Source organism: Tetrao urogallus (assembly GCF_951394365.1).
Source record: "Tetrao urogallus genome assembly, chromosome: 2".
NCBI lineage: Eukaryota > Metazoa > Chordata > Aves > Galliformes > Phasianidae > Tetrao > Tetrao urogallus.
Genome location: NC_136814.1, coordinates 9,879,925 through 9,901,736, shown reverse-complemented (window position 1 = coordinate 9,901,736; position 21,812 = coordinate 9,879,925). Strand labels below are relative to the sequence as shown.

Here is a 21,812-nt window from a genome sequence, read left to right as displayed (position 1 = left end):
CGCGGGTGAGAGCAGCAGAGCGAGGCGCGGTGCTGTCGGCATGCTGCCCGCGCTGCTGCCGCTGCTGCTGCCCGCTCTGCTGCCCGGCGCGGGGGGCGGCCGCTGCCCGCAGCGCTGTGCTTGCACCCAGTCCGCCCTGCGCTGCCCGACGCCGCCGCCGGGGGCGCGCCCCGCGCCCGCCCGTGCGTAAGTACCGCGGGGTCCCGGGGGGTGTCCTGTGGGGAACCTGGGGCAGCCGGGTGCCCGGAACGGCGCGGGGTCGGGGATGGCAAGAAACGGTGCGGATGGGGTTGGCTGAACTTTTTGTGTTCTCCTGCTGGGGCGGAAGGCAAAGTCACTTTGTGCGTCCCTTAACAGCGCCCTGCGGTGGCCTGAGTAACTTTGTATGAACGGCATCGAACGGTCGATATCTGCTGTCTTTTGCGTCTCTCGCCAACCCGCCTGACTTCTCACACGCGCCTTCTCCCAGGTCTTGTGCAATCCAGAGCCCTCTGAGCTGAAGCACAGCATCCCCTGACTGTGCTCCTGTCCCACCTGCAGCTCCCTGGTCCTCCCAGAAGCGCTCCTTGCACCTTTGGGATGCCCAAACCAGTGACAGGTTGGGGGCTGATTAGTCCCTGCAAGGCGGTCCCACCCTGACTGATGCTTCTCTAGCAATCAGGGTTGACTCTCCAAAGAGTCACGGGGATTCCCTCACCCTATCCCAGCTCCCCAGCTGGCAGAGCACAGCCAGTACATGATATGTGTCAGAGCATTGTGGTGCAGTATACAAGTTGGGTTATAGCACTTATCTAAACGACCCCAGCGTCAAAACATGGCATTAGAGGAGCAGCAGATAACCAAGGGATCCCAGAAAGCAGCTGTGCTATCTAAGCAGGAACTGAACAAGATTTTTCTTATTATGCCCTGTTCAGAAACAAAGATGATGTTTTCCATTTTCATGCTATTTGTTTGTAAATTTGACTTGCTCTTGAAATTCCCCACGGATGATACCATCCCTGCTATGCTCATTCCTTTCTCCCCAGCTTGAGAATTGATACGCTCAAGAAACACCAAGTTGTGTTAGTTCAGAGCCACTTGATCAGTTCCCCTGAATTCAGGTGTCGGATACAGCTCTGTCCTCAGTTTGTCCCTCCCTATGTCCCTGTGTAACCGTGGTGGCAGAGGAAGCTCAGCCCATGGGAGCTGGAGGTATCCTCCATAGTGACTGCAACAAAGTCCATTTCTGCCCTAGTACTGGTAACACTTATGGTGCTGGCAGGGGATGGGTCCCACACAGCATCATATGGGGAGGAGAGGCATTGCAGAGCTCTAGCATTTCATTAGGATGCTGTACATCTCTCTGGAATCGTGTCAGCCCAGAGAAGTTATCAGCAGCTCCAAACTGGTGTGGTTTTTCCACTTTCTTTTTTGGTGTACTCTTTTTTTTTTTTCTGGCTGCTGCTCCAAAAAGAATCCACATCCCCACCTCCGTGACCAGGTTCAGACAGATAACAGTCTTAGGGCCTCTTATCAGTTATATTTTATTCAGATCAGCAGGGTGGGTGATAGGCAAGGAAAAGAGAAGGGTTTTTCTCTTTAACCTTTGCTATAACAGCTTTGCAGCTGCTTGCAGAGTCCAGCTGTGAGGCTGGCTGCAGAAACCTGCCACACAGTCAGATAAGAGTTCAACTGAGATTTTGATCCCTGCAGTATCCTCTAAAAGTCAATATCATACCCAGATATCAAACAAAAATCCCTCACTCTTTCAATCTGCAGGTGCACAGATATGTCCATCTCCTGGAAATGCTCTCTTACACCCAGAAGGGCCTGGTTTTGGTGCAGAGCTCTCTGCTGAGAGCTAAATATCTTCCATTTCTGCCCATTTGGGTGTTGTTTTTCCCTCTCTCCCACCCTTTTGTGATATAACCCATCACAGAATCGTGCAGTTGTTTAAATTGGAAGTCTTTCCCAGCTTTCTCATTGCATTGCCTATGTCTTTTCATACTACACCAATCTCTTCAGCTCTCTTCTGCCCCTGCACAGCTCTGTGTATGAGAAGAAGCCTTACAAGTTTACTTGTGTCACATTTGTACCTGGGCGCACCAGAAGAGTCGTGGTGTATCGTAGACTCATAGATTGTTAGGGGTTGGGAGGAGACTTAAAGATCATCCTGTTCCAAGTGTAGCACTTGCAAATACTTGCTATAATTTTGGGGGAAAAAAACCCACACTGATCCAGATCGCTCCAATATGGTGCCTGGGGTGCCCCACCTCCTTATATTGGTCCCACTGTGTAGACCTCAGAGAAGTCGTGCTTCATACACAGCCTTTGATTTAAGTCTAAACAGAGAAGCACCCAACTCTTCTTGTGCCGTAATAGGTGTCGGATCCCTAATTCCTTTCTGCTCCTTTCAAAGCCTCCTTTTATAGTGAGGTTCACCTGGCTGTGTACCCCGTGTGCAGGGCTTCTGAGTTACAGTGAGCAGCACACAGTGAGTGCCAGGCACCCAACCCAAAGCTCTGGGCCAAGAGCTGAGCAAGCAGACGTCTCTGTCATGTCTTCACTGAGGCATATTTGGCTTTGTAGGGACTGACACTGGAATTTAGTTTCAAGGCCAAAATGTCTTTGGTCGGATATAACGTGTCACCCATCATCACCTGAATGTACTCTGTGGCTGTTTGTGAGGTACATGCAGCATCTTAACTCCCATTGCAGGTAGACAACGCCTGGTCTACAGGGCTTTAATAATCAGCGCCCATAATTTACACTGCACCCAGAAGCAGATAAAAATCCTGGGAAAATGGTGAGTTTTCAGTCTGATTTTCAATAAATACTCTCAATTCTTCTGAGTTAAGATGGAGGACACCATGGAATAAAATGTCTGTCAATCAGCAAAAATCCACCTTATCAGTTCACTTCTGTGGCATTAGAAATATGGCTAACCCTATGTGGTTGCATGCCTCATGGTGTTTGGATGCATGTATTTAGCCTGGCAATTTCATGCCTAGCTGCCTAGAAAACCCAGTGTGAGGCACTGCTCAGTGCCCAGCAGACTGGCTGGCTCCCTGCTCCCTTCTGTGCACCTCATCTGGATGCCAAGGATAAAACTCCTCATGGTTATCTGAAGTCACAGTATTGCCAGCCATTGAATGCAGTGAGCAAGCACCCATGAATTATTGTGTATTAAACATGAAAGAATCTGACTGGCTTTTATTAAAAGTACAAAAGTTCTCATCCTTTAACTAACAGGACTCTTTCAAACTGGTGCTGTAACATGTATTAAAAGGGATGCAGTCCTTCTTTCAAAGACCATACAAGTCAGTTGAGAAAGCTGCAAGTACGAATGCTTTATAAAACCCAGTTTGTTCTTTCTGTCGGCAGCTTCTCCAGCTCTGAGATGAATCACTGGTCACATCTGAGCATCACACTCTGAGTGCTATCCAAAATAAATCGATATATAATTCCTGCCAGCATCTGCTTGACTTTCATTCTGTGCTACCAACATCAGTCACGCTCAACAGCAGAGGCCCAGCAGAGGCCTTGCTTTACTCTGGGCTTTGAGCAGAGTTAAGCCTGCACCAAACAGCCACGCTCTGCTAACTTAAATGTTTATACACGCACACAGCTGGATTTTGCTCAGCAGCTAAAGGATCTCCTCCAGAATGTCTGGGGTATGGAAAGAGCTATCTAAATGAATTTGTTTCCCTGAGCACAGGCAGGGTTTGAGATGCAAGCAGCAAAACTAAAGCAGAAAAGAAAAGGCTGAAAGCATTTTTCACCTTTTTGTGAATGGAAGATCTTTGTCAATACGGAACACTTTCTGTGTGCTACATCGCTCTTACAAGGATTAAGAGGAAAGTTCAAATTGCCTTTTCCCTTTGAGCTTGCTGTTCTGTGAGATGCTTAATGAGTCAAGGTAATACCAACGCAGATGAGTTCACAGTTTCAGCTATCAAGGTGAACTTGCAAGAATTCAAAACTAAAGCATACAGAATGGATTCAGTGCTTCCATGCAGTTTAACTACAGTACTTATCAAAATGCTGGTTCATCCCACCTTGAATTCAGCCCATCATTGTGGTGGCAAAGCCAGCAGCACTGTCCCAGAGGCTTTCTGCATGCAGGGGGACAGGCACTGTGGAGTTTTTTGCCTTTTTTTGTGTGCTTGCAGACATTGTCACAAATAGGTATGTTCTGTTTTCCAAGCATCCCTAGCTGATGGTACAGCTCTGAAGAGGTTCTGGCTGCCACAGCTGCAATTTCTCAGCTCCTACGTTTTGCTCCTTCCCAAAGGTACTTTCCTGTTGGCTCAGCCTGTCGATCCCTACTCCAAGATTCTCTGCAAATCTCTGTTCCCTCAGGGCAAATAATGTGTGCTCACACATCACAGTATGGCAGCATCTGTGCAGAGACAGGTGGAGCCCAATCCCATGGCGTCAAAAACATAGATATTCTTATAGCACCCCTATAAGGCGGGGAAGCACTGTTCCCCTACCTGTTTTACTTGCAGGAAATTAGGGTGCAAAGAAAATAAGTGACTTGCTAAAGATCATGTTGTATTGCAGTTGTATTATACCATTCTCCATAATACATCCAGACTGATTTAACCCCAAACATAACATGTGTGTGACAGCCTGCCACGATAGTGTGTAAATCATAGGATGGATTGGGTAGGAAGGGACCTCAAGGATCATCAAGTTCCAACCCCCTGTCGCAGGCAGGGTTGCCAGCCACTAGATCAAGTATTAGATCAGATTGCCCAGGGCACAATCCAACCCACCCTTAAACACCTCCAGGGTCTGGGCATCCTCAACCTCTCTGGGCAGCCTGTTCCAGCACCTCACTTCCTCTCAGTGAAAAATGTCCCACTGACATCTAATCTAAATCTCTCTCCCTTTGGGATAGAATCTACCCATGTAAAAAAAAGTTTATTTCTCTCCTATTTTTAATCTCCCTTAAAATATTGGAAGGCTATAATAGTCTTCACATAGCCTTCTCTTCTTAGGCTGAGCAAACCCAGTTTTCTCAGCATGTCTCCAAAGAAGATGTAGGCCAGCCCACTGAGCATCTTTGTGGCCCTCCTTGGGAAGCAGCTCCACATCCTTCCTATGCGGGCATCCCAGACTTGGATGCAGTATTTCAGATGGGACCTCACAAGGGCAGAGTAGAGATGGATGATCACCTCTCTGCCCCTTTTGCAACTCTTCTTCTGATGGAGCCCAGGATACCGTTGGCCTTCCGGGCTGCAAGCACGCACTGCTGGCCCATATTGCTTTTCATCTACCAGACCCCTAAGTCCTCCACAGGGCTGCTCCCAAGGAGTTCTCCCAGTCTGTATTCATATCTGGGGTTACTCTGATCCGAGTGCAAAGCCTTGCACTTTGCTATGTTGAACCTCAAGGTCCCTCTGGATGACATCCCTTCCTTCTGCTGTACCATCTGCACCAGGCAGCTTGGTGTCATCAGCAAACTTGCTGAGGGTGCATACAATCCCATCATTTATGTCACTGATAAAGATGTTAAAGAGTACAATCCCAAGATGGACCCCTGGAGAGCCCTGCTTGTCACCAATCTCCACCTGAACATAGAGCCATTGACCACAACCCTCAGGCTGTAACCTTTCAACCAATTCCTTATCCACCAAATTGTCCAGTGAAGTTGTTAAACATTTTAAATTGTCTTTATACAAAGAATTATGAAACAACAACAAAAACAAAAAATAGGTTTTATGAATAGCAAGGGAACATTTCAAAAAACCCTGACAGCATGTTTTTGAGTATGGCAAGCAGATGTCTATGTCTAGCTATCTGTAATTTAAAAAACAAAAGAGAGCAATTATCTGTTTGCACAGAGATAATGTCCTGAAGTATGTTAAATATTTTCCTGTGACTATTATCAGGGAGGGCACGGCCATGGCTGTATGAATTGGCACCGTAGTTCAGATGCAGAGCAGGATGGTAAAATGCAGATCTGTCTCCCACAGGACCATTAACATCTCAGTGAGTGTAATTAAAGAATTAAAAAGGGAAACACACACTTGCTTTTAACTGGCAAATCAGTCTGCTGCAATTTAATATAAATAATTAAAACATCAGGCCGAACTCAGATCTCCTTTAGCACTTGCACACAGCCTGAGACCTGAAACAAATGTTGTATAGCCTTATGTGAAAGCCACTTATTCCAAAGGAAATAACCTTAAGTAGCCTGTAGCTTCACTTGACTGTGAATATAGTAGCCTATTTCCATCAGGTTATACATTTGTTTAATAGTTTATGATTATTATTGATTTGACCATATTCATCTCAAATTTGTGCTATTAAAGAACTGAGCCAGTAGCCCTCAAATTTGTTCCGCTAGGATCAATGGTAGATGGATCAGGCCCCAGATGTACAAAGATCTGCCGGCAAAATAAAGGGGCCCTACGCCTTATTGTGCACAGGCTGTAAACAAGGAAAACCCCTGCCTTAAAACCTCCTTCTGCTCCTTTCTCAGGTCGTTCACTCACCTTCCTGTGAAAGTGATCCCATCACATGCATTCGAAGGACTTCGAGATGCCTTCATCATGTAAGTTGGCAACATTTTCCATAGGCTCTTTATAATGTCTTGCTAGAAGTTTTAACAAAACAAAAACAAAAGTCTCTATTTGCATTATTGCTAAAAAAAAAAAAGTGCTGCTAAAAAATGCGTTCATAGAAAAGAAAAAAGCTATCCACACATTCTAGGAAAGGATAAGCTGTTCTTATATACCAGTCATCTCTCATCAACAATCTTTAAAACATGATTTGAGAAGGTATCGCTTTTTGACAGGGGTTTAATAGATCATGTAATGAAACATTAATCACATTGGAGAGAACTGGATACAGCTCGATAACTGATGAAGGGCATTTTTGACTGGCAAAGGAGGTAGAAAGCTATCATAAAATGTTATCTCTGCAATGATAGCTGTGGTATTCTGTGATTATACAGTTCTGTAGTACTCAAATAAGACTTTTTTTTTTTGCTGTTTTGCACTGAGAGGTAAGCATGGAAGAGGATCTGTAGGACTGAACCTTTTCTTGGCTATTACCATTTACAAGCACGGCAACTTTGCACATTAGTTTGGCATTGCTGCTCCTTGCTTAACTTTGCATCAGTTTTATAGCAAGGGCTGTACCAGAAGTTTGGGCTGATCAGTCCCACCCTTATTTCCGTCATTATTCCAACTAAAAGATGGCAAGTTTGATTGTCCATTACTTTTTGTTTTATCTGTATGAAGTCTTCAGTGAAAGGCAAAGCTCATGACACACCTGTGCAATTCAGAAGCAATTCCCCCAGTAACTAAAAGCAGTGCAGATAACACCACTTACTATTGTAGGTGCACGTTTTAGAGTTGTCTTCTTCATCTGTAAAAACTATGGTATATCAGATATTAAAACACACATTGATGTTATAACATCTATTTTCCAGAAGACAAAAAGAGAATCTAGGAAACCCTTTCAAGTGCATTCACGAAGACAAAGAATTGAAGGATAAGGGTGACGCAAATGCCTAAATTCTCAGTTGGACTCGTTTCACTTTTAGTGCTCACTGGTTAAACAGCTTCAGCCAAATTATAAACTTTTGTGTTTCTGCAGCTCTAATGAGAAGAAAAACTAAACCTCAACTATGTCCATGTCTGTTCAACTAGAACAGAGTGTTACAGTTTGAGCTAATGGCACTGCATCTTGCATTCACTTGCATCTTAATGAGTAATAAGCACTTAGCATTTTTAGATGGGAGATCAACTTAAATCTAATGACTGACTCCTACCTATATGATTTGCTGCTAATTTTTCCCAAATTGCATGCATAACCCATTCCTCACAGAGGCTGTTTTGTTCATTGACATTTTTCTCTTCCATAAGAGAATTGACTTCTTTGAGTCCTTTTAATACATCTCTTCAAATTAACAGCATAGAAATCAATGTGTTTGTCTGACGTAAATCTATAGAGTACTACACGGTTTTATTGAGATTCAGTGTTACTTTGAAAAATGCATATTTTTAAATTGAAAATCTCTAAATCATCAATTTGGCAACTCATCACCAACTGCAAATCAAATGATAAATTATTGTCACAGCCATAACTCTTTTAGACATACGTAAATGACCTGGACAGGCTGAAGGGCTGGAGAGCTGGGCAGTAAGAAACCAGATGAGGTTTAACAAAAGCAAGTATAGAGTCTTGCATCTGGGGAGGAATAATTGCATGCAGCAGTACAGGTTGGGGGATGACCTGTTGGAGAGGAGCTCTGCAGAGAGGGACCTGGGTGTCCTGGTGGACGACAGGTCGGCCATGAGCCAGCAGTGTGCCCTTGTGGCCAAAAAGGCCAATGGCATCCTGGGATGCATTAAATAGAGCGTGGCCAGCAGGTCGAGGAAGGTGATCCTCCCCCTCTACTCTGCCCTGGTGAGGCCTCATCTGGAGTACTGCGTCCAGTTCTGGGCTCCCCAGTACAAAAAAGACAGGGATCTCTTGGAAGGAGTCCAGCGGAGGGCCACGAAGATGGTGAAGGGCCTGGAGCATCTCTCCTATGAGGAAAGGCTGAGTGAGCTGGGTCTGTTCAGCCTTGAGAAAAGAAGACTGAGAGGGGACCTGATCCAGGTCTATAAATATCTAAGGTGTGGGGGGCAGAGTGGCGAGGCCAGACTGTTTTCAGCAGTATGTGGAGACAGGACAAGGGGAAACGGCCAGAAACTGCAGCATAGGAAGTTCTGCACAAATGTGCTCAAGAACTTCTTTATGGTGAGGTGACGGAGCACTGGAACAGGCTGCCCAGGGAGGTGGTGGAGTCTCCTTCTCTGGAGATGTTCGAGACCTGCCTGGACAACTACTTGTGTGACCTGGTGTGGGGAACCTGCTTTGGCAGGGGGTTGGACTTGATGATCTCTGGAGGTCCCTTCCAACCTCTACGACTCTGTGATTTTGTAAATGGGAAGCCAGTGGAGAGTAGGAAGGATCTCAGGGAAGAACCATGAGATCTGGGGTCTCATAATTCAGACCCTGGTCCTGAAAGAGTCTTATTTCAAGTCCTACAAGTAGTCCCTGATCCAACCCAGCACACGCAGCTAACCCACCCTGAGTCCACCCACAACGAGCCTCTTTGGATCAGGCCATCAAGAGACCACTTGACCTGCATCCATCTTATTCATGAATAACCATTGCACTATCAAAAAAATAGCTATCTCACCAAATTCAGATGATGGAGAAAATCATGAGCATTTCTGTAGGAAATACACTGAATGTATAGTTTTTGGCATGCGTTCCCCTCTGCCACTTTAAATAAAAAAAGGTCACTGTGGTCTAAGGTTTTTTATATTAACGTCTGTAGGAATTGTTTTATTGTAATCACACTTCAAATAAGATAACTTTCAGAGCTGTGACAACAGTGACTCCAGTTCTATGAGCCTGTTCCAGTTGTTTAGAAAAAGTATTTATGCTTTACTGACAGGGTATAATCTTCAGTACAGTTTCTGTGCTGTTCCAGTCAATTCTGTCAAGAGAAAATGCTGTTCTGAAGACCTTTCCCCTCTCTATGCATTAATATATACTATTTACTTTCAGGAGTCAATTTTGTGCTACTCTTTGAAACTTAATCTAGCAGGCGCTTGGCAGGCATCACCAAAGTGACATTTTTTCTCTGTATGCAACATTCTTAACTGTGCGTGTAGAATAGGAGCATTGGTATGTGAAAATCATGGAATGCCTATGAAAACAATCAAAATGTTGATCCATGTAATGATGGAAAAGAGCCACTTCCATAACTTTCCACGACGTAATGAAAACAGCATTTAAATCCAACAATTATTCATGAAGTGTGTCTGTATATTTGTGTGTCTGTACATGTGTGCATTAAGTGACCATCACCACAACTTTATGGGTTTCATACATTATTATCTACATCCTTGTCCATGCAAACAAATACATTTAGTGGGACCATAAGGCTCATAGACTTGAGCTGACTCCTTTTGCATTCAGCCCTCAGTCACGACCTTATCTACAATCTACTGAGAAAGTGGAGATTGGCTGCTCTGGAGATCCTTACTCCAGATGGTTGCCATAACCTTTTGCAAGGTAGCAAAACACTGCACTTTCTCGAATCTTACTGGCTTAGAGTTTGGTGGCAAGGCAAGGACAATGCTGCACAACAAAAATTGATTGGAGGCTTAAATAGCCACATATAAAAGAAACAAATGTAAGTAGAAACTTCGTTTCTGATATCTCCTCTGTTAACGTATTGCTTTGTGTCTGTCTTTTTCATTACAGTGAAATCTCTCAGAGTGACTCCCTAGAGAGAATAGAAGCAAGTGCATTCGACAGCCTTCCCGCTTTGTCTGAAATGTAAGCCCTGGTGGAAAAAAGGCATCCACCTTGTGATATAGGATCATCAAGGAGTAGTCAACAGAAGAATATCCCTAGGCCAAATCTTCCTATGTTACTTTGATTGGCTTTAGATGAGATCTATTCTGACTAACATTTCTGTCCAAACTGCTGTATAAAGTAACAAGCTCTATGCAGGCTCTAGCCTTGGAGATCTGAATCACGCAAAGACATCTATGTATATGAAGCCCAGTTCCTTTCAGTACCTCAATGACACAACTGGAGCTCTGCGTTTATTTCTACCACAGAGCTGAGCTTTCTAAGCAGAGAAATCAGTCAACAAGAAAAAAAGTCTTCCTTTTTGTAGATGCCGTTTTCAAAACCAAGTATTTGAATATGCTTAGTATGCAGCTCTTCTTTCGAGCACTGAAATATTACTCGAATAGAACATGTACTAATTTTAAACTTGACCTGCCTAGCACAGGTGTCTGAGAGAGCATGTGATTTAAAGCAATTGCTAGGAGAATGCTCTGAAATATTTAGTGAAATTGGAAACCATAAATTTGATTCAATACCTCATCACCGCGTTCTTCCCCACAGCATGATCAGTGAGTATTTTAACTACAGTGCAACTGAGCAAGGACAAATTCATGGGATTTTTTTTCCCCCACTTACATGAATTCCACCAGAGCAAGATACTTGCTCAAAGAAGCAGGAGACAGATTTGTCCACCCCCTTCTGGGTCAGATTTCCACTAGAATCAGTGGTGGGTTTCAGTAAGAAATAAAGATTGAGCTGATGCATTCACCTACAAATTATGCATAGCTCATCAACTGCCTGTCTGCCAAAACAAGAAAATTAAGAAAGACTATTACAGTGCTGCAGGATAGCAGCAGGAAAACCTGTGTGAATCTTGAACACTCTACAGGTCTCACACTGCAAGGGCTTGTTGTTCCAAGCTGCAGTCAAGGCCACTTTCATTGGAAGAGCAGGAGCAGTGTGCTCAGTGAAGCTCTTGGCTTTGAACTCTCCTTGCAAATTCATATGCTAAACGACCTCACAGCTGCTCAGTTAGTGTTTGCTTATCTTTGGCAGCCTGGAGACTCAGGTTATTAATGCTAATGATATCTCATTGTGTATGTAGATATAGAAGAGTAAGCTAAAAAACAGCAGTCAGTGCATTTGGCCATCAGGTAAGTAATGAAGTCCTGCATTCCCACCTTGTCCCAAGCTGTATTCATACCTAGTGAGGCTCCTCCTAAAACACCTGCCCTAAATTGTACCTCATAACAATCCAGTCCAATAGGTCTTAATACTGGGTTGGCCTGAATTTGGTAGGTCATTTGACTGTGCGTAGAATGCCAGTGGTAAAGCAGAACCTTTCTCGGTAGCTTGCTGCGAGTCCAGCATGGATCCCAAAGAAGCAACAGAACACCAACCCACACCAAGACCAGGATATCCAAACCAAGAAAACTCATGCAGTGAGCCATGCAAACTCAGGAGACCGTTGGGTTTTGTTGGCTTTTTTTTTTTTCCTGGCTACCTAGCCATTATAACCTTTTATTATTATTATTATTAGTGCATTTGTAGTGCATTTCTAGAATGTGTGTTCACATCCTGAGAGCCTTCCGTCACATTCCACACATGGCAGTTCTCCAGCAAGGTCAACCATCAGGTCCTTCCAAGTATGTAACAGTTATAACACTTGCATATCTTTCCCTCATTACAGATTAATCCTGAACACAAAAAATCTATTGCACATTGAGGACGGAGCATTCAGAAACCTTCCAAGGCTAAGATATCTGTAAGAAAGTATTTCATTTCTTTTTTATCTTTTTCTCTTTTTCTCTTTCTATGAAGAAGTGAACAAATCACAGAAAAAAATTATAAGGAAAAGAAGTTCTTCACACATTGCAGCACACCAGAAGTTCATATGTCATCTAAAGTAGCCTTAATATGCAGTTTACCACCAGTAAAATCTTTTAAAAGGCAAGAAAATAAACCAAAGTAAGGCAGATCAGCAATGGATAAAACAATAGCAAAGTCTGCTAATGAGCTCTGTTAAGTGCTTATTAGAGTAAAACTTTCATTTTGATGAGATACAAAAGGGGTAACCAAGACATCTTCTGTACTCTTAACGTGGAAATATGTTGCTTCTCCAGGATGCTGCTTGAGAATGCTATATGTGGTTTTCACAGATCTTAAAAGCACTGTTAGAACTGATTAAAAATGATGTTTACTATTCATTTTAACATACTGTTACATTTGTACCTTTGGGGTTGGCCTCTCCTTGCAACCAGCCTGGTAACCTTCCCTCCTGTAAATTGTGCTTTCCTCTAGGAGCATCTGTAACACCGGAATAATAGAATTCCCAGACTTGACTCAGATCTTCTCCTCAGAAGCTCATTTTATTTTGTAAGTGAAGGCCCACCCCCGCCCAGCTGTGAATCATCCCATCTTGCTCCTGTACCTCTGGCAGGTAACTTCTTTTTCCCGCCCAAAGGGAGCTGTGTGACAACCTGCGTATGACAACCATACCACAAAATGCCTTCCAGGGGATGAGCAACGAATCGCTGACGCTGTGAGTAAAGCAGTCCCAGCTCCTTCTGGGAGGGCAATACTGTTGTTCCAGCAGAGCAGCCTCACTTGGAAAAGAATCTTGAAATTAAGCCCCATATGTTGTACTGTCTTCATACCAAGACTTTCCTCCTAGCACCCTACAGCTGCCTGTGAGATGAGTGGGTTAAGTGCCAGGTGAGATGCTCCACCCAAGGAGGGCCAGAATCATAGAATCACTAAGGCTGGAAAAGACCTCCGAGATCATCCAGTCCAACTGCCTACCTACCACCAATACTTCCCCACTAAACCATTTCCCTTGGTACCACACACATTTCTTGAACACCTCCATAGATGGCAGCAGCAGCCCCATCCCTGGCTATGCAGAACAAACACAGCTCTACAAGCACATAAAGCCAAACTTCTGTGCAACACTCCATGAATATTCACGCATGCAAATGGGCTTTGCATGAGCAGGTACTGCAGCTGGCTGGGTTAGAGCCTTCAAATCTTCAACACAGATTTGGTGTATTCAGAAACTGATAGGGGAGCTATACATAAACATGACCAAAACCAACCACCACTCAGTGTTAAAGGGAAGCAATGGCTTAGCATACAGCATCATTTCATCTTATGAGCCTTCTTCCTACCAACCAATTCACAAAATAACTTCAGCAAAATTACGATCCTGTGAACGGTGCAAAAAAAATGAACGTGCCAGAATTTTTTTACTGCATTCCTAAACAATGAAATGGAACAGAGTCTAACTCACAGTCAGGAAACAACCAACAACAGCTTTTCTCCTATCCTTTTGTGATGGGAGAGAAAAGAATTACCTTATCAGCAGCTTCCTAATTGCAGAGCAAGACTGTAACTCCACCCCATGGAATTAACTGCAATTAGCTGAAATAATTGGGATTGTTACAGCATGGTTTGGTGAAACACAAGTAATTTGTGAGGGCGTAAATTCAGCCTGTGCTGATACTTTGCATTTCAAACAGCTAATTCAGGCTGTTCATGCTTTGTGAGGATGGGGATCAATACTAAACGTGGCTGTGTTTTTTAAGGAAATCACTAATTTCAGCATTGTGCCAACATGGGCTCAGATCAAATGTAGCCAGACATTGCCCAGCTTTTCTCAGGAGCAGGTTCACAAGCCCGTTTCTGATGTCCCAAAAACAAATGGAAAATGAATAGTAAAACTTGGAGAGAGAGAGAGTCCTCCACAAAAGGCACCAAATTTTATGTTAGGGCTTAATATTAAAGAACATTATATGTAAATGATTATATACAAGTGATACTGGAAACATTAACCTATATCACAACACTTTCTTTCTCCATGACATCACACCCCTAAGTTAGATAGCTTAATGAAGGAAGGTAAAACTAAACATGAAGGTGCTTAGGGAATTGAAGCTTCAATTTTATAATTTATGAGCTAATGTCTGCTATGCTATCTATGGGTATCAATATTCTTTATAAACCAGACAATATAATAATTTAGTACAGCATTAAGATTTAAAACTTGTAGTAAAATAACAATCTCACCTTTTCTTGATTTTTTTTCCTTATGCATTTTTGTTAATCTGCAGCAAACTCTATAAAAATGGATTTGAAGATATCCACAGCCATGCCTTCAATGGGACCAAGCTAAATCAATTGTGAGTACGTTGTATAGAACCATAGACAAGATCAGGTTGGAAGAGAGCTGAGGATCACCTGGTCCAACCTTTCATGGTAAAAGCAGGGCCCAGACAATACACTCCTAAAGTCAGCAGCAGGGTGGAAAGCATAAACATGTAGAGCAAATTCAGGAAACCGCATTTTACATTGGGATGTGTCAGCAGTTTCTAAATCAATCGTGCATGCTCTGGGCCTGTGGTTTGGCAAAACCTTTGCTGCATTTCTGTACACGGGTCCTGCTGCAAAGGAACCAGAGTTGCTGTTCCTTGTTTAAATCAGAAGAAATTGGAAACAACCAGAATTAAAAGTAGATGCTAGCAGCCTGATGACATCAATGGAGGAAGGAGTGGCATTTAGAAATATAAGCTATCTCAGACCAGGTGCTGGAACAATCTCCCTGCAATGGGAGGAAGCTTGAGTGGAGATAGATTGGAAGGAGGTATTTCAAGAAGCAGAGGTAAAGACTTGATGTTTGACCCTACAGGATTCTGAAGGACAACAAAAACCTGAGGCGGATACACAATGATGCCCTGAGAGGGGCCATCGGGCCTGATGTCCTGTAAGCATGAAACTACTCTTTACCTGGTTTTATAGACATCCTGTATGAACTGTGTAATGCTAGTGGGCAGTATGCTTCATCTGCTATCACCTTTGTGTTAAATGGAAACATATCAATGAGGTGCCATGAAATGGCAGAGCACAAAGCTCAGCCTGCATCATGACAAACACTTACTTGATATTGACCTCTGCCCCTTAGGTATGTAGGCTTTAGTTGTATTTGTGTCAGAGCCTACTGATCCCATCTCTGCACTGTATATCCTGGCATTGCAGAATAAGTTAGTTGTATTTGGTAGGATGAGCATGTTCTTACAATGTGCTATTTTATAATTTGGTTATGAAAGTGAACTGGTTGACAACATGCTATAAGCCAGTTCTGAATAAGACATATTATTAGCATCCTTATACTTCATTCATCAAGTACATACTAAGGGCTGCACTGGCTGTAGCTGCATGCAATAAAGCCAATGAGTGGCTCTGTAAATAACATTCCATGCCACACGTGCCACTGTATTTCTTTCCCTGGTGCTTTGCATTGCACAGCCTTACTACCACCACTCACATAATTGTAGCCTTTTCTTTTTTCTGTGTTTAATGGCCTGAAATGTTTGGTCCTATACATGGCCTTTCCTAAAGTTACTCTAAGCCAAAGTACTGAAGTTGGTCCTGGCAAGAACAGTGGATTCTAGTGCAGGTTTTGATAAAAATATTCAATTAATGCATTTGTTGAAACACCTAGAATGAATCCCAACACAGTGGGTTTTGATTTCCACCATGCTAAAACTGGCTCCTAGCCTGCCTGGGGCTCCTGGGTTGCAGGGAAGGACTCTGCAGCATCGTAGAGTACATCTCTGAGCTGGATACTGAGTGGATTTGTAGATGTAGACCTTCATTAAAAAAAAAAAAAAAGGAGTCACTGCAATCTATCTTCATGCTTTGGTGAGGCTTATATCTGTATGAAAAGAAATGAAAGCACTCTTGGTTTTTCAGGGACATTTCTTCGACGGCACTGGAGTCCCTGCCTAGCTATGGGCTGGAGGCCATCCAGGTCCTCAACGCAGTGTCATCGTACTCATTGAAGAGACTGCCACCTCTGGATAAATTCAGCAGTCTGCTGGAAGCCGTCCTGACCTACCCCAGCCACTGCTGTGCTTTTCAAAACCTGAGGACAGAAAAGTAAGTCCAAATGGCATGCTGTTGTATTGCAGGACTTCAGAAACTCTAAAGCAGCAGTTCTACTCTGTTCAGCTAGCCTGTCCTGGTTGGGTTGACCTACCTTTCTTTCAGGGGAAACTGTGGAATGCAGCAAAACCTCACTCCAAATAACAGATTTCTACCGAATCCAGGACAGGTATTTCCACTTGTATGGGAAGAGAAATTTCTCACATCCTGGGTCTAGAATCAGCCAGCTGAGATGTTATTCTAAATTTGCTGAAAGCTTATATTTTTCTTGATATCTCAGTAAAATAGCAGTCTGGATAAAATATCTTTCCAGAACATGGAAGGTATATTTACATCAATAGCACTTTGTCCTAAAACAAAACAAAACTTGCAAGTTTAGTTATGCAGCATATTTAATGCAAGTGCTATGATGACCTTGTAGCTGGGTTACTCAGCTTAGTACCTTTCAGATGATAGTAGACAGGGTTATTCTCCACAATTCACAATTGGAAACTGACACAGAGCACTTCCCATCCACTGATTTGTATAAGTCAATATGGGATAGCTGGAGCTAATTTCTCAGCATCTTTTCTTCGACTCTCAGTTGGCTGTAGTCAGCCAAAGCAAATCCTAAAGAGTTTAGTTGAAGTTATGAAGATTCCACACTTCTCACCTACCCCGGATGAAGCCTACAGAAAAGATGTACTAAGCAGCAGTTTGTGGGATGCCTGATCAACATGACTTGCATACCACCACATCAGGACTGTGCTGCAAGGCAGGAATATAATCCCATCCTTCAGGATAGAATAGGCGGTGATGATTTATATGCTTTCTCTTCATCTTAATAAGTGGTTCCTCCTTCTGCAGGAGTTAAGGAAAGACCCTATAGTCAAGTATTTCTATTGCTGTCTCCTTGTACCCCCTTGAACTCCGTCACCCTCCCCCATATATTTTCTGGTTTTTTTACTTCCCCTCCCTCCTTACATCCCCTTCCTTACCACCTATAAACTCCACCAGATGATCAGTGAAACATGGTGGCAAGGTCTTACGTCTGTCTGACCAGGTAAGTATCAGACTTAAAGCAAATAAAGTCTTCAAACCAAATATTCTTGAGATTTGAGTGTCATAAGCCATGTAAGAGAGATGGAAGGTAGCACTGGACAAACGTGGGTGGAAAAAAAGCATGCTATAGCAACTTCTGTTGCCATTCCATTATTGATAAGCATTACGATGGTGCTTAGATTGGCATTCTGAAACTTAATTTCTCTTGTTATACATAAAACTTCCTGTCAGTTTCCAGGTGTCTCATTCTCTTAAGAGTACATAGTATTTAGCCCATACCTTTAAAGCCTCAAAGCCAATGACTTTCCCAAATACATGGCCTTGCAAGGTGTACTTTTCAAATAGCTTTTCTTTCAGCATGAAATATCTACCTGCAGATCCCAAACAGCTCAAGTTATTTCACTATAATGAATACATCATAAACAACTGAGATGAAGGACCACCTCATGTGGCATCGTTCACTGTCAGAACATTTTAAGCTTTCCTACCCCAGCTTTCAAAGTCCTGCATGAATATATGCACTGCCAATTCCAGCTCATCTTCCATGCCTGTGAAGATCACTTGCAGAGATGATGAGAATTTGGCCAAAATCAAGACTGAAACTCAACTTTCTCTTCCTTCTTATTTCAGGCAAAATTCCTTGCTTTCCATTTTTGACAACTTCTCCAAACAGTGTGAAAGCACAGTGAGGAAAACAACTAGTGAAATATAGTAAGTACCACATACAGAAGCTGGAAATAGCAAATGTGGACTCCCCTCTTGCTACTTGTATGCCTTCTTTTTTTGTTAATTCGGTCACCGTTACAAGTTGCACAGTGGTAATTTTACTATCACTAAACAAAGATTTGTGATTTTTATGTTCAAAAAAGAAAAAAAAAAACCACCCTTCCATGGGCTTCCCTCACTACAGCTTCTCTTCTAAATTCTGGAAGTGCTTTCAAAACAGCGATTACATATTTAACAAACTTAAGGGCTACCTGGAGAGTTTTCAAAGACAATTGCAGAAGTCTGACTGAATGAAAGAGCTGCCATTGTTAATATGTTTTGCCTACAGATCAAATAATTAGAAGGCTGCAATATCATCATTTGTGCTAACAGAAAATGGCACAAAGAGAATCCCCGAGTTAGAAGTTTGGTCAGCCCACGCAGTTTGCATACCTTTTCTGAGGGATCTTTTCATATCATCCTGCAGTTCTGTATGACCTGCATCCAGTGGGACAGTGAAAAAGTCTGATATCAAAACTGGTGGGTGAGCAGTGTTGGATATCACAAGCCCTGCAAACATTATTTCATGGATGAGTTGAAGGATTCGCAAATATTCACACATTCCCTGCTAAATGGGAGACCTGGGGGCTTCTCTTTAACCATGACATTAAGTCAGATCATCACAAAGTCTTGCAAAACAAAATGCCAACACAAGCAACACAGCTGGAATGTGATTGATTCTTTGGGATCTAGATGAACACAGGGTTATGATTCTTAGGCTAAAAGGCTGTAAATTCTAAAGCTTAGGAACCACAACAGAAACTGGTTGAAAACCCAGAGTTCTTATTACAAGGAAAGCTTGCACATGGTAGCATGTTTACATGGCCTCTCAGAAAAATCACAACTGTTTTTAATTAATAATTAAAACATATTCTCTGCTCTTCCAGTTTAAGCCAGACAAGTAAAAGCAAGACATGAGGCAGTTTTTCCACTGAAAGAACAGTTTAAGGTAATAAGATTGGCAAGGTATTTACCTAATAAGAATAGCTGAAAAGCAGCCCAGCTTTATCTGCCAGTTACAAACCTGCTCCAGAAAGAAAGAGATTAATGTATGGACTTCAAGAAATGCAGAAGGTTAAGAATGTATTTCAGTTGTCATAAACCTATGAGTTTTCTACACCATTGTCCTCAATAGTGAGACCTGGAAAACATCCCATGGAAGACACGAGTGCTTGCCCACCAAACACTCACAGCTGGGATAACTGTGATATTGGTAGCTATTCTGGCAGGGAATCAGAGGGAACAGCACTTGCTTTTAAAATGTTTCTTCTGTGATAGGCACTTTGATAGGTTTACAGATCACCTGGAGATTAGAGATCACTTTAGAATACCTGAAACATTTATAGTTAGGCATTTTTCCAATCTAAATTTCATGTATTTCTAGCTGTTGCCATACTCTATCTAGTTAACGATGCCCTCCTCACTTTATAACACTGCAATCAAATTTCTCAGTGCTTTTCAAGCCACTTGTAGTCTCAGGACTTTGTTGAGTGTTTCATAGGGGAAGCAAGGGAGCAGAACCAAAATCCTGCAGTTATTTTAGCTTCTATAACAATCTGATAAACCCATACGCATAAAATCTACGATCCATCCATTCAAGTGCTACTATGATTTGAACTGCAGTCTACTGGCATACTGAGAAAGATAGCTCAATTACAAAGCAGTCAAGATGAAGTGCTTACAAATAGGTAAGCTGGGTAAGAAAGCATTTCTGTGGATGTAACCTCAACCCAAGTTTGCTATCCCAGCAAAAAAGCATCCTTACAAGGGCTTTGAAACACTCAGTAGAAACAAATATAGAAAGTGTTTTAAAACAACTGTCATCTGTCGTATCTTATAAAGAGTGCAAAGCAACATGGAACAAATAGCTCACTTCTATTTGGGTGGGTTGTTATTTTAATAGTTACAGAGATGCTTCTTTCAACACATCGCTGTGGCCAGCAGAAAAGCACATGTACCCACTTGAAACAGGTGAAGAAGCCTTTCCTTACAGCTATTCAACTGTTTTTTATGAGGATGAAATGACTGGCTTTGACTTTGAGTATGACTTCTGTCAGCCCAAGATACTGACGTGTACTCCAGAACCAGATGCTTTTAACCCCTGCGAAGACATCCTAGGATACAGCTTTCTCAGGGTCCTGATCTGGTTCATAAACATCCTCGCCATCGCTGGCAACTTCACTGTGCTCCTCGTCCTCATAACCAGCCACTACAAGCTCACGGTTCCTCGCTTCCTCATGTGCAACCTCTCCTTTGCTGATTTCTGCATGGGGCTTTACTTGCTGCTCATTGCTTCGGTGGACGCTCAGACAAGCGGGCAGTACTACAACCACGCCATAGACTGGCAAACAGGCAGCGGATGCAGCACTGCTGGCTTCTTCACTGTGTTTGCAAGTGAGCTCTCTGTGTACACGCTAACAGTGATCACCATAGAAAGGTGGCATACCATCACCTACGCCATGCAGCTGGACCGAAAGCTACGGCTGCGGCACGCCGTGCCCATCATGCTTGGTGGCTGGGTGTTCTCCATCCTGATAGCGGTGCTGCCGCTGCTGGGGGTCAGCAGCTACATGAAGGTCAGCATCTGTTTGCCCATGGATATTGAAACAGGGCTTTCCCAAGCCTACATATTGCTGATCTTAGTGCTCAACGTTGTAGCCTTCGTTGTCATTTGTGCTTGCTACATCAAGATATACATCGCTGTGCAGAACCCTGAGCTGATAGCTGCCAATAAGGATACCAAGATTGCCAAGAGAATGGCCGTACTGATCTTCACGGATTTTACCTGCATGGCCCCCATCTCCTTCTTTGCCATATCTGCTGCCTTTAAGGTGCCTCTCATCACAGTGACAAACTCCAAGATTCTGCTGGTTTTATTTTACCCAGTCAATTCCTGCGCAAACCCATTTCTGTATGCAATTTTCACTAAAGCATTCCAAAGAGATTTCTTCCTGCTGATGAGCAAGCTAGGTTGCTGTAAGAGCCGAGCAGAGCTCTGTCGAATGAACTACTTCTCCGCTTACGCCTCCAACTGCAAAAATGGCAGCTCAGCCCCAGGCCCCAGTAAAGCCTCACAGGCATTGCTGCTTTTGTCAGCATCAGAGAGGCTGTGCAAAACAAGATGCTCTACAAAGAAAAGCCAGCCAGAGTGCCAGTAGGTGCTGTGCACTATGGTGCCAGCTGCACCAAGCAGGGATTGTTTCATATCTTGAACATATCATAGTAAATAAAGTTATGAGTCAATACTTCTCATGCAGCATTACTGAAGTTCAAAGCGATGTTTTCCCTTTTCTTCTCTAGCAACAATAGGCACAGAATGAGATTAGTAGGTGAATTAGGTGAAATACTTTTTCAGGGAGAATCAAGGGAGTCGAGGAGTAGTCAAGGTGCTCTTCAGGTTAATGGGTACTGTAGTGACTGCAGATCTGCTTCCCTGAAGCAGTGCCTGTCTGCCACCCACTTTCTTCTCCACTCCTGCCAGCTTTGCTGTCATGTTGGGGGGGGAGAGGGAGGGAGGTTAAAGAAGGAAGCACTAAAGTAGATGCCTCCTGTATTTCATCAACAGAAGCATCCAATTACACAGCCACCTGGTTAAGAATAGTGTTCACCAAGACAACTGGACCTGTTGAATCTTTGTTGCTAGCGAAGTCACAGTTTACATTAGAGCTCACTTGGAGCCTAAAAAGTTCACCCACATGCAGCCACATATG

At 43.1% G+C, this 21,812-nt stretch overlaps 1 protein-coding gene across 1 annotated transcript; it reads left to right on the top strand.

Moving 5' to 3' along the window:
* Window positions 1-40: 40 nt before the first annotated feature.
* LHCGR (luteinizing hormone/choriogonadotropin receptor) lies at window positions 41-21,260 on the top strand (the record flags this gene model as incomplete). The annotated part of the gene is made up of 11 exons (XM_079550766.1): window positions 41-186; window positions 6,473-6,544; window positions 10,264-10,338; window positions 12,047-12,121; window positions 12,658-12,732; window positions 12,821-12,898; window positions 14,466-14,534; window positions 15,041-15,115; window positions 16,105-16,290; window positions 17,968-18,048; window positions 20,006-21,260. 11 exons carry the CDS (start codon window positions 41-43, stop codon window positions 21,258-21,260), a joined length of 2,187 nt encoding a protein of 728 aa, XP_079406892.1.
* Window positions 21,261-21,812: the final 552 nt, after the last annotated feature.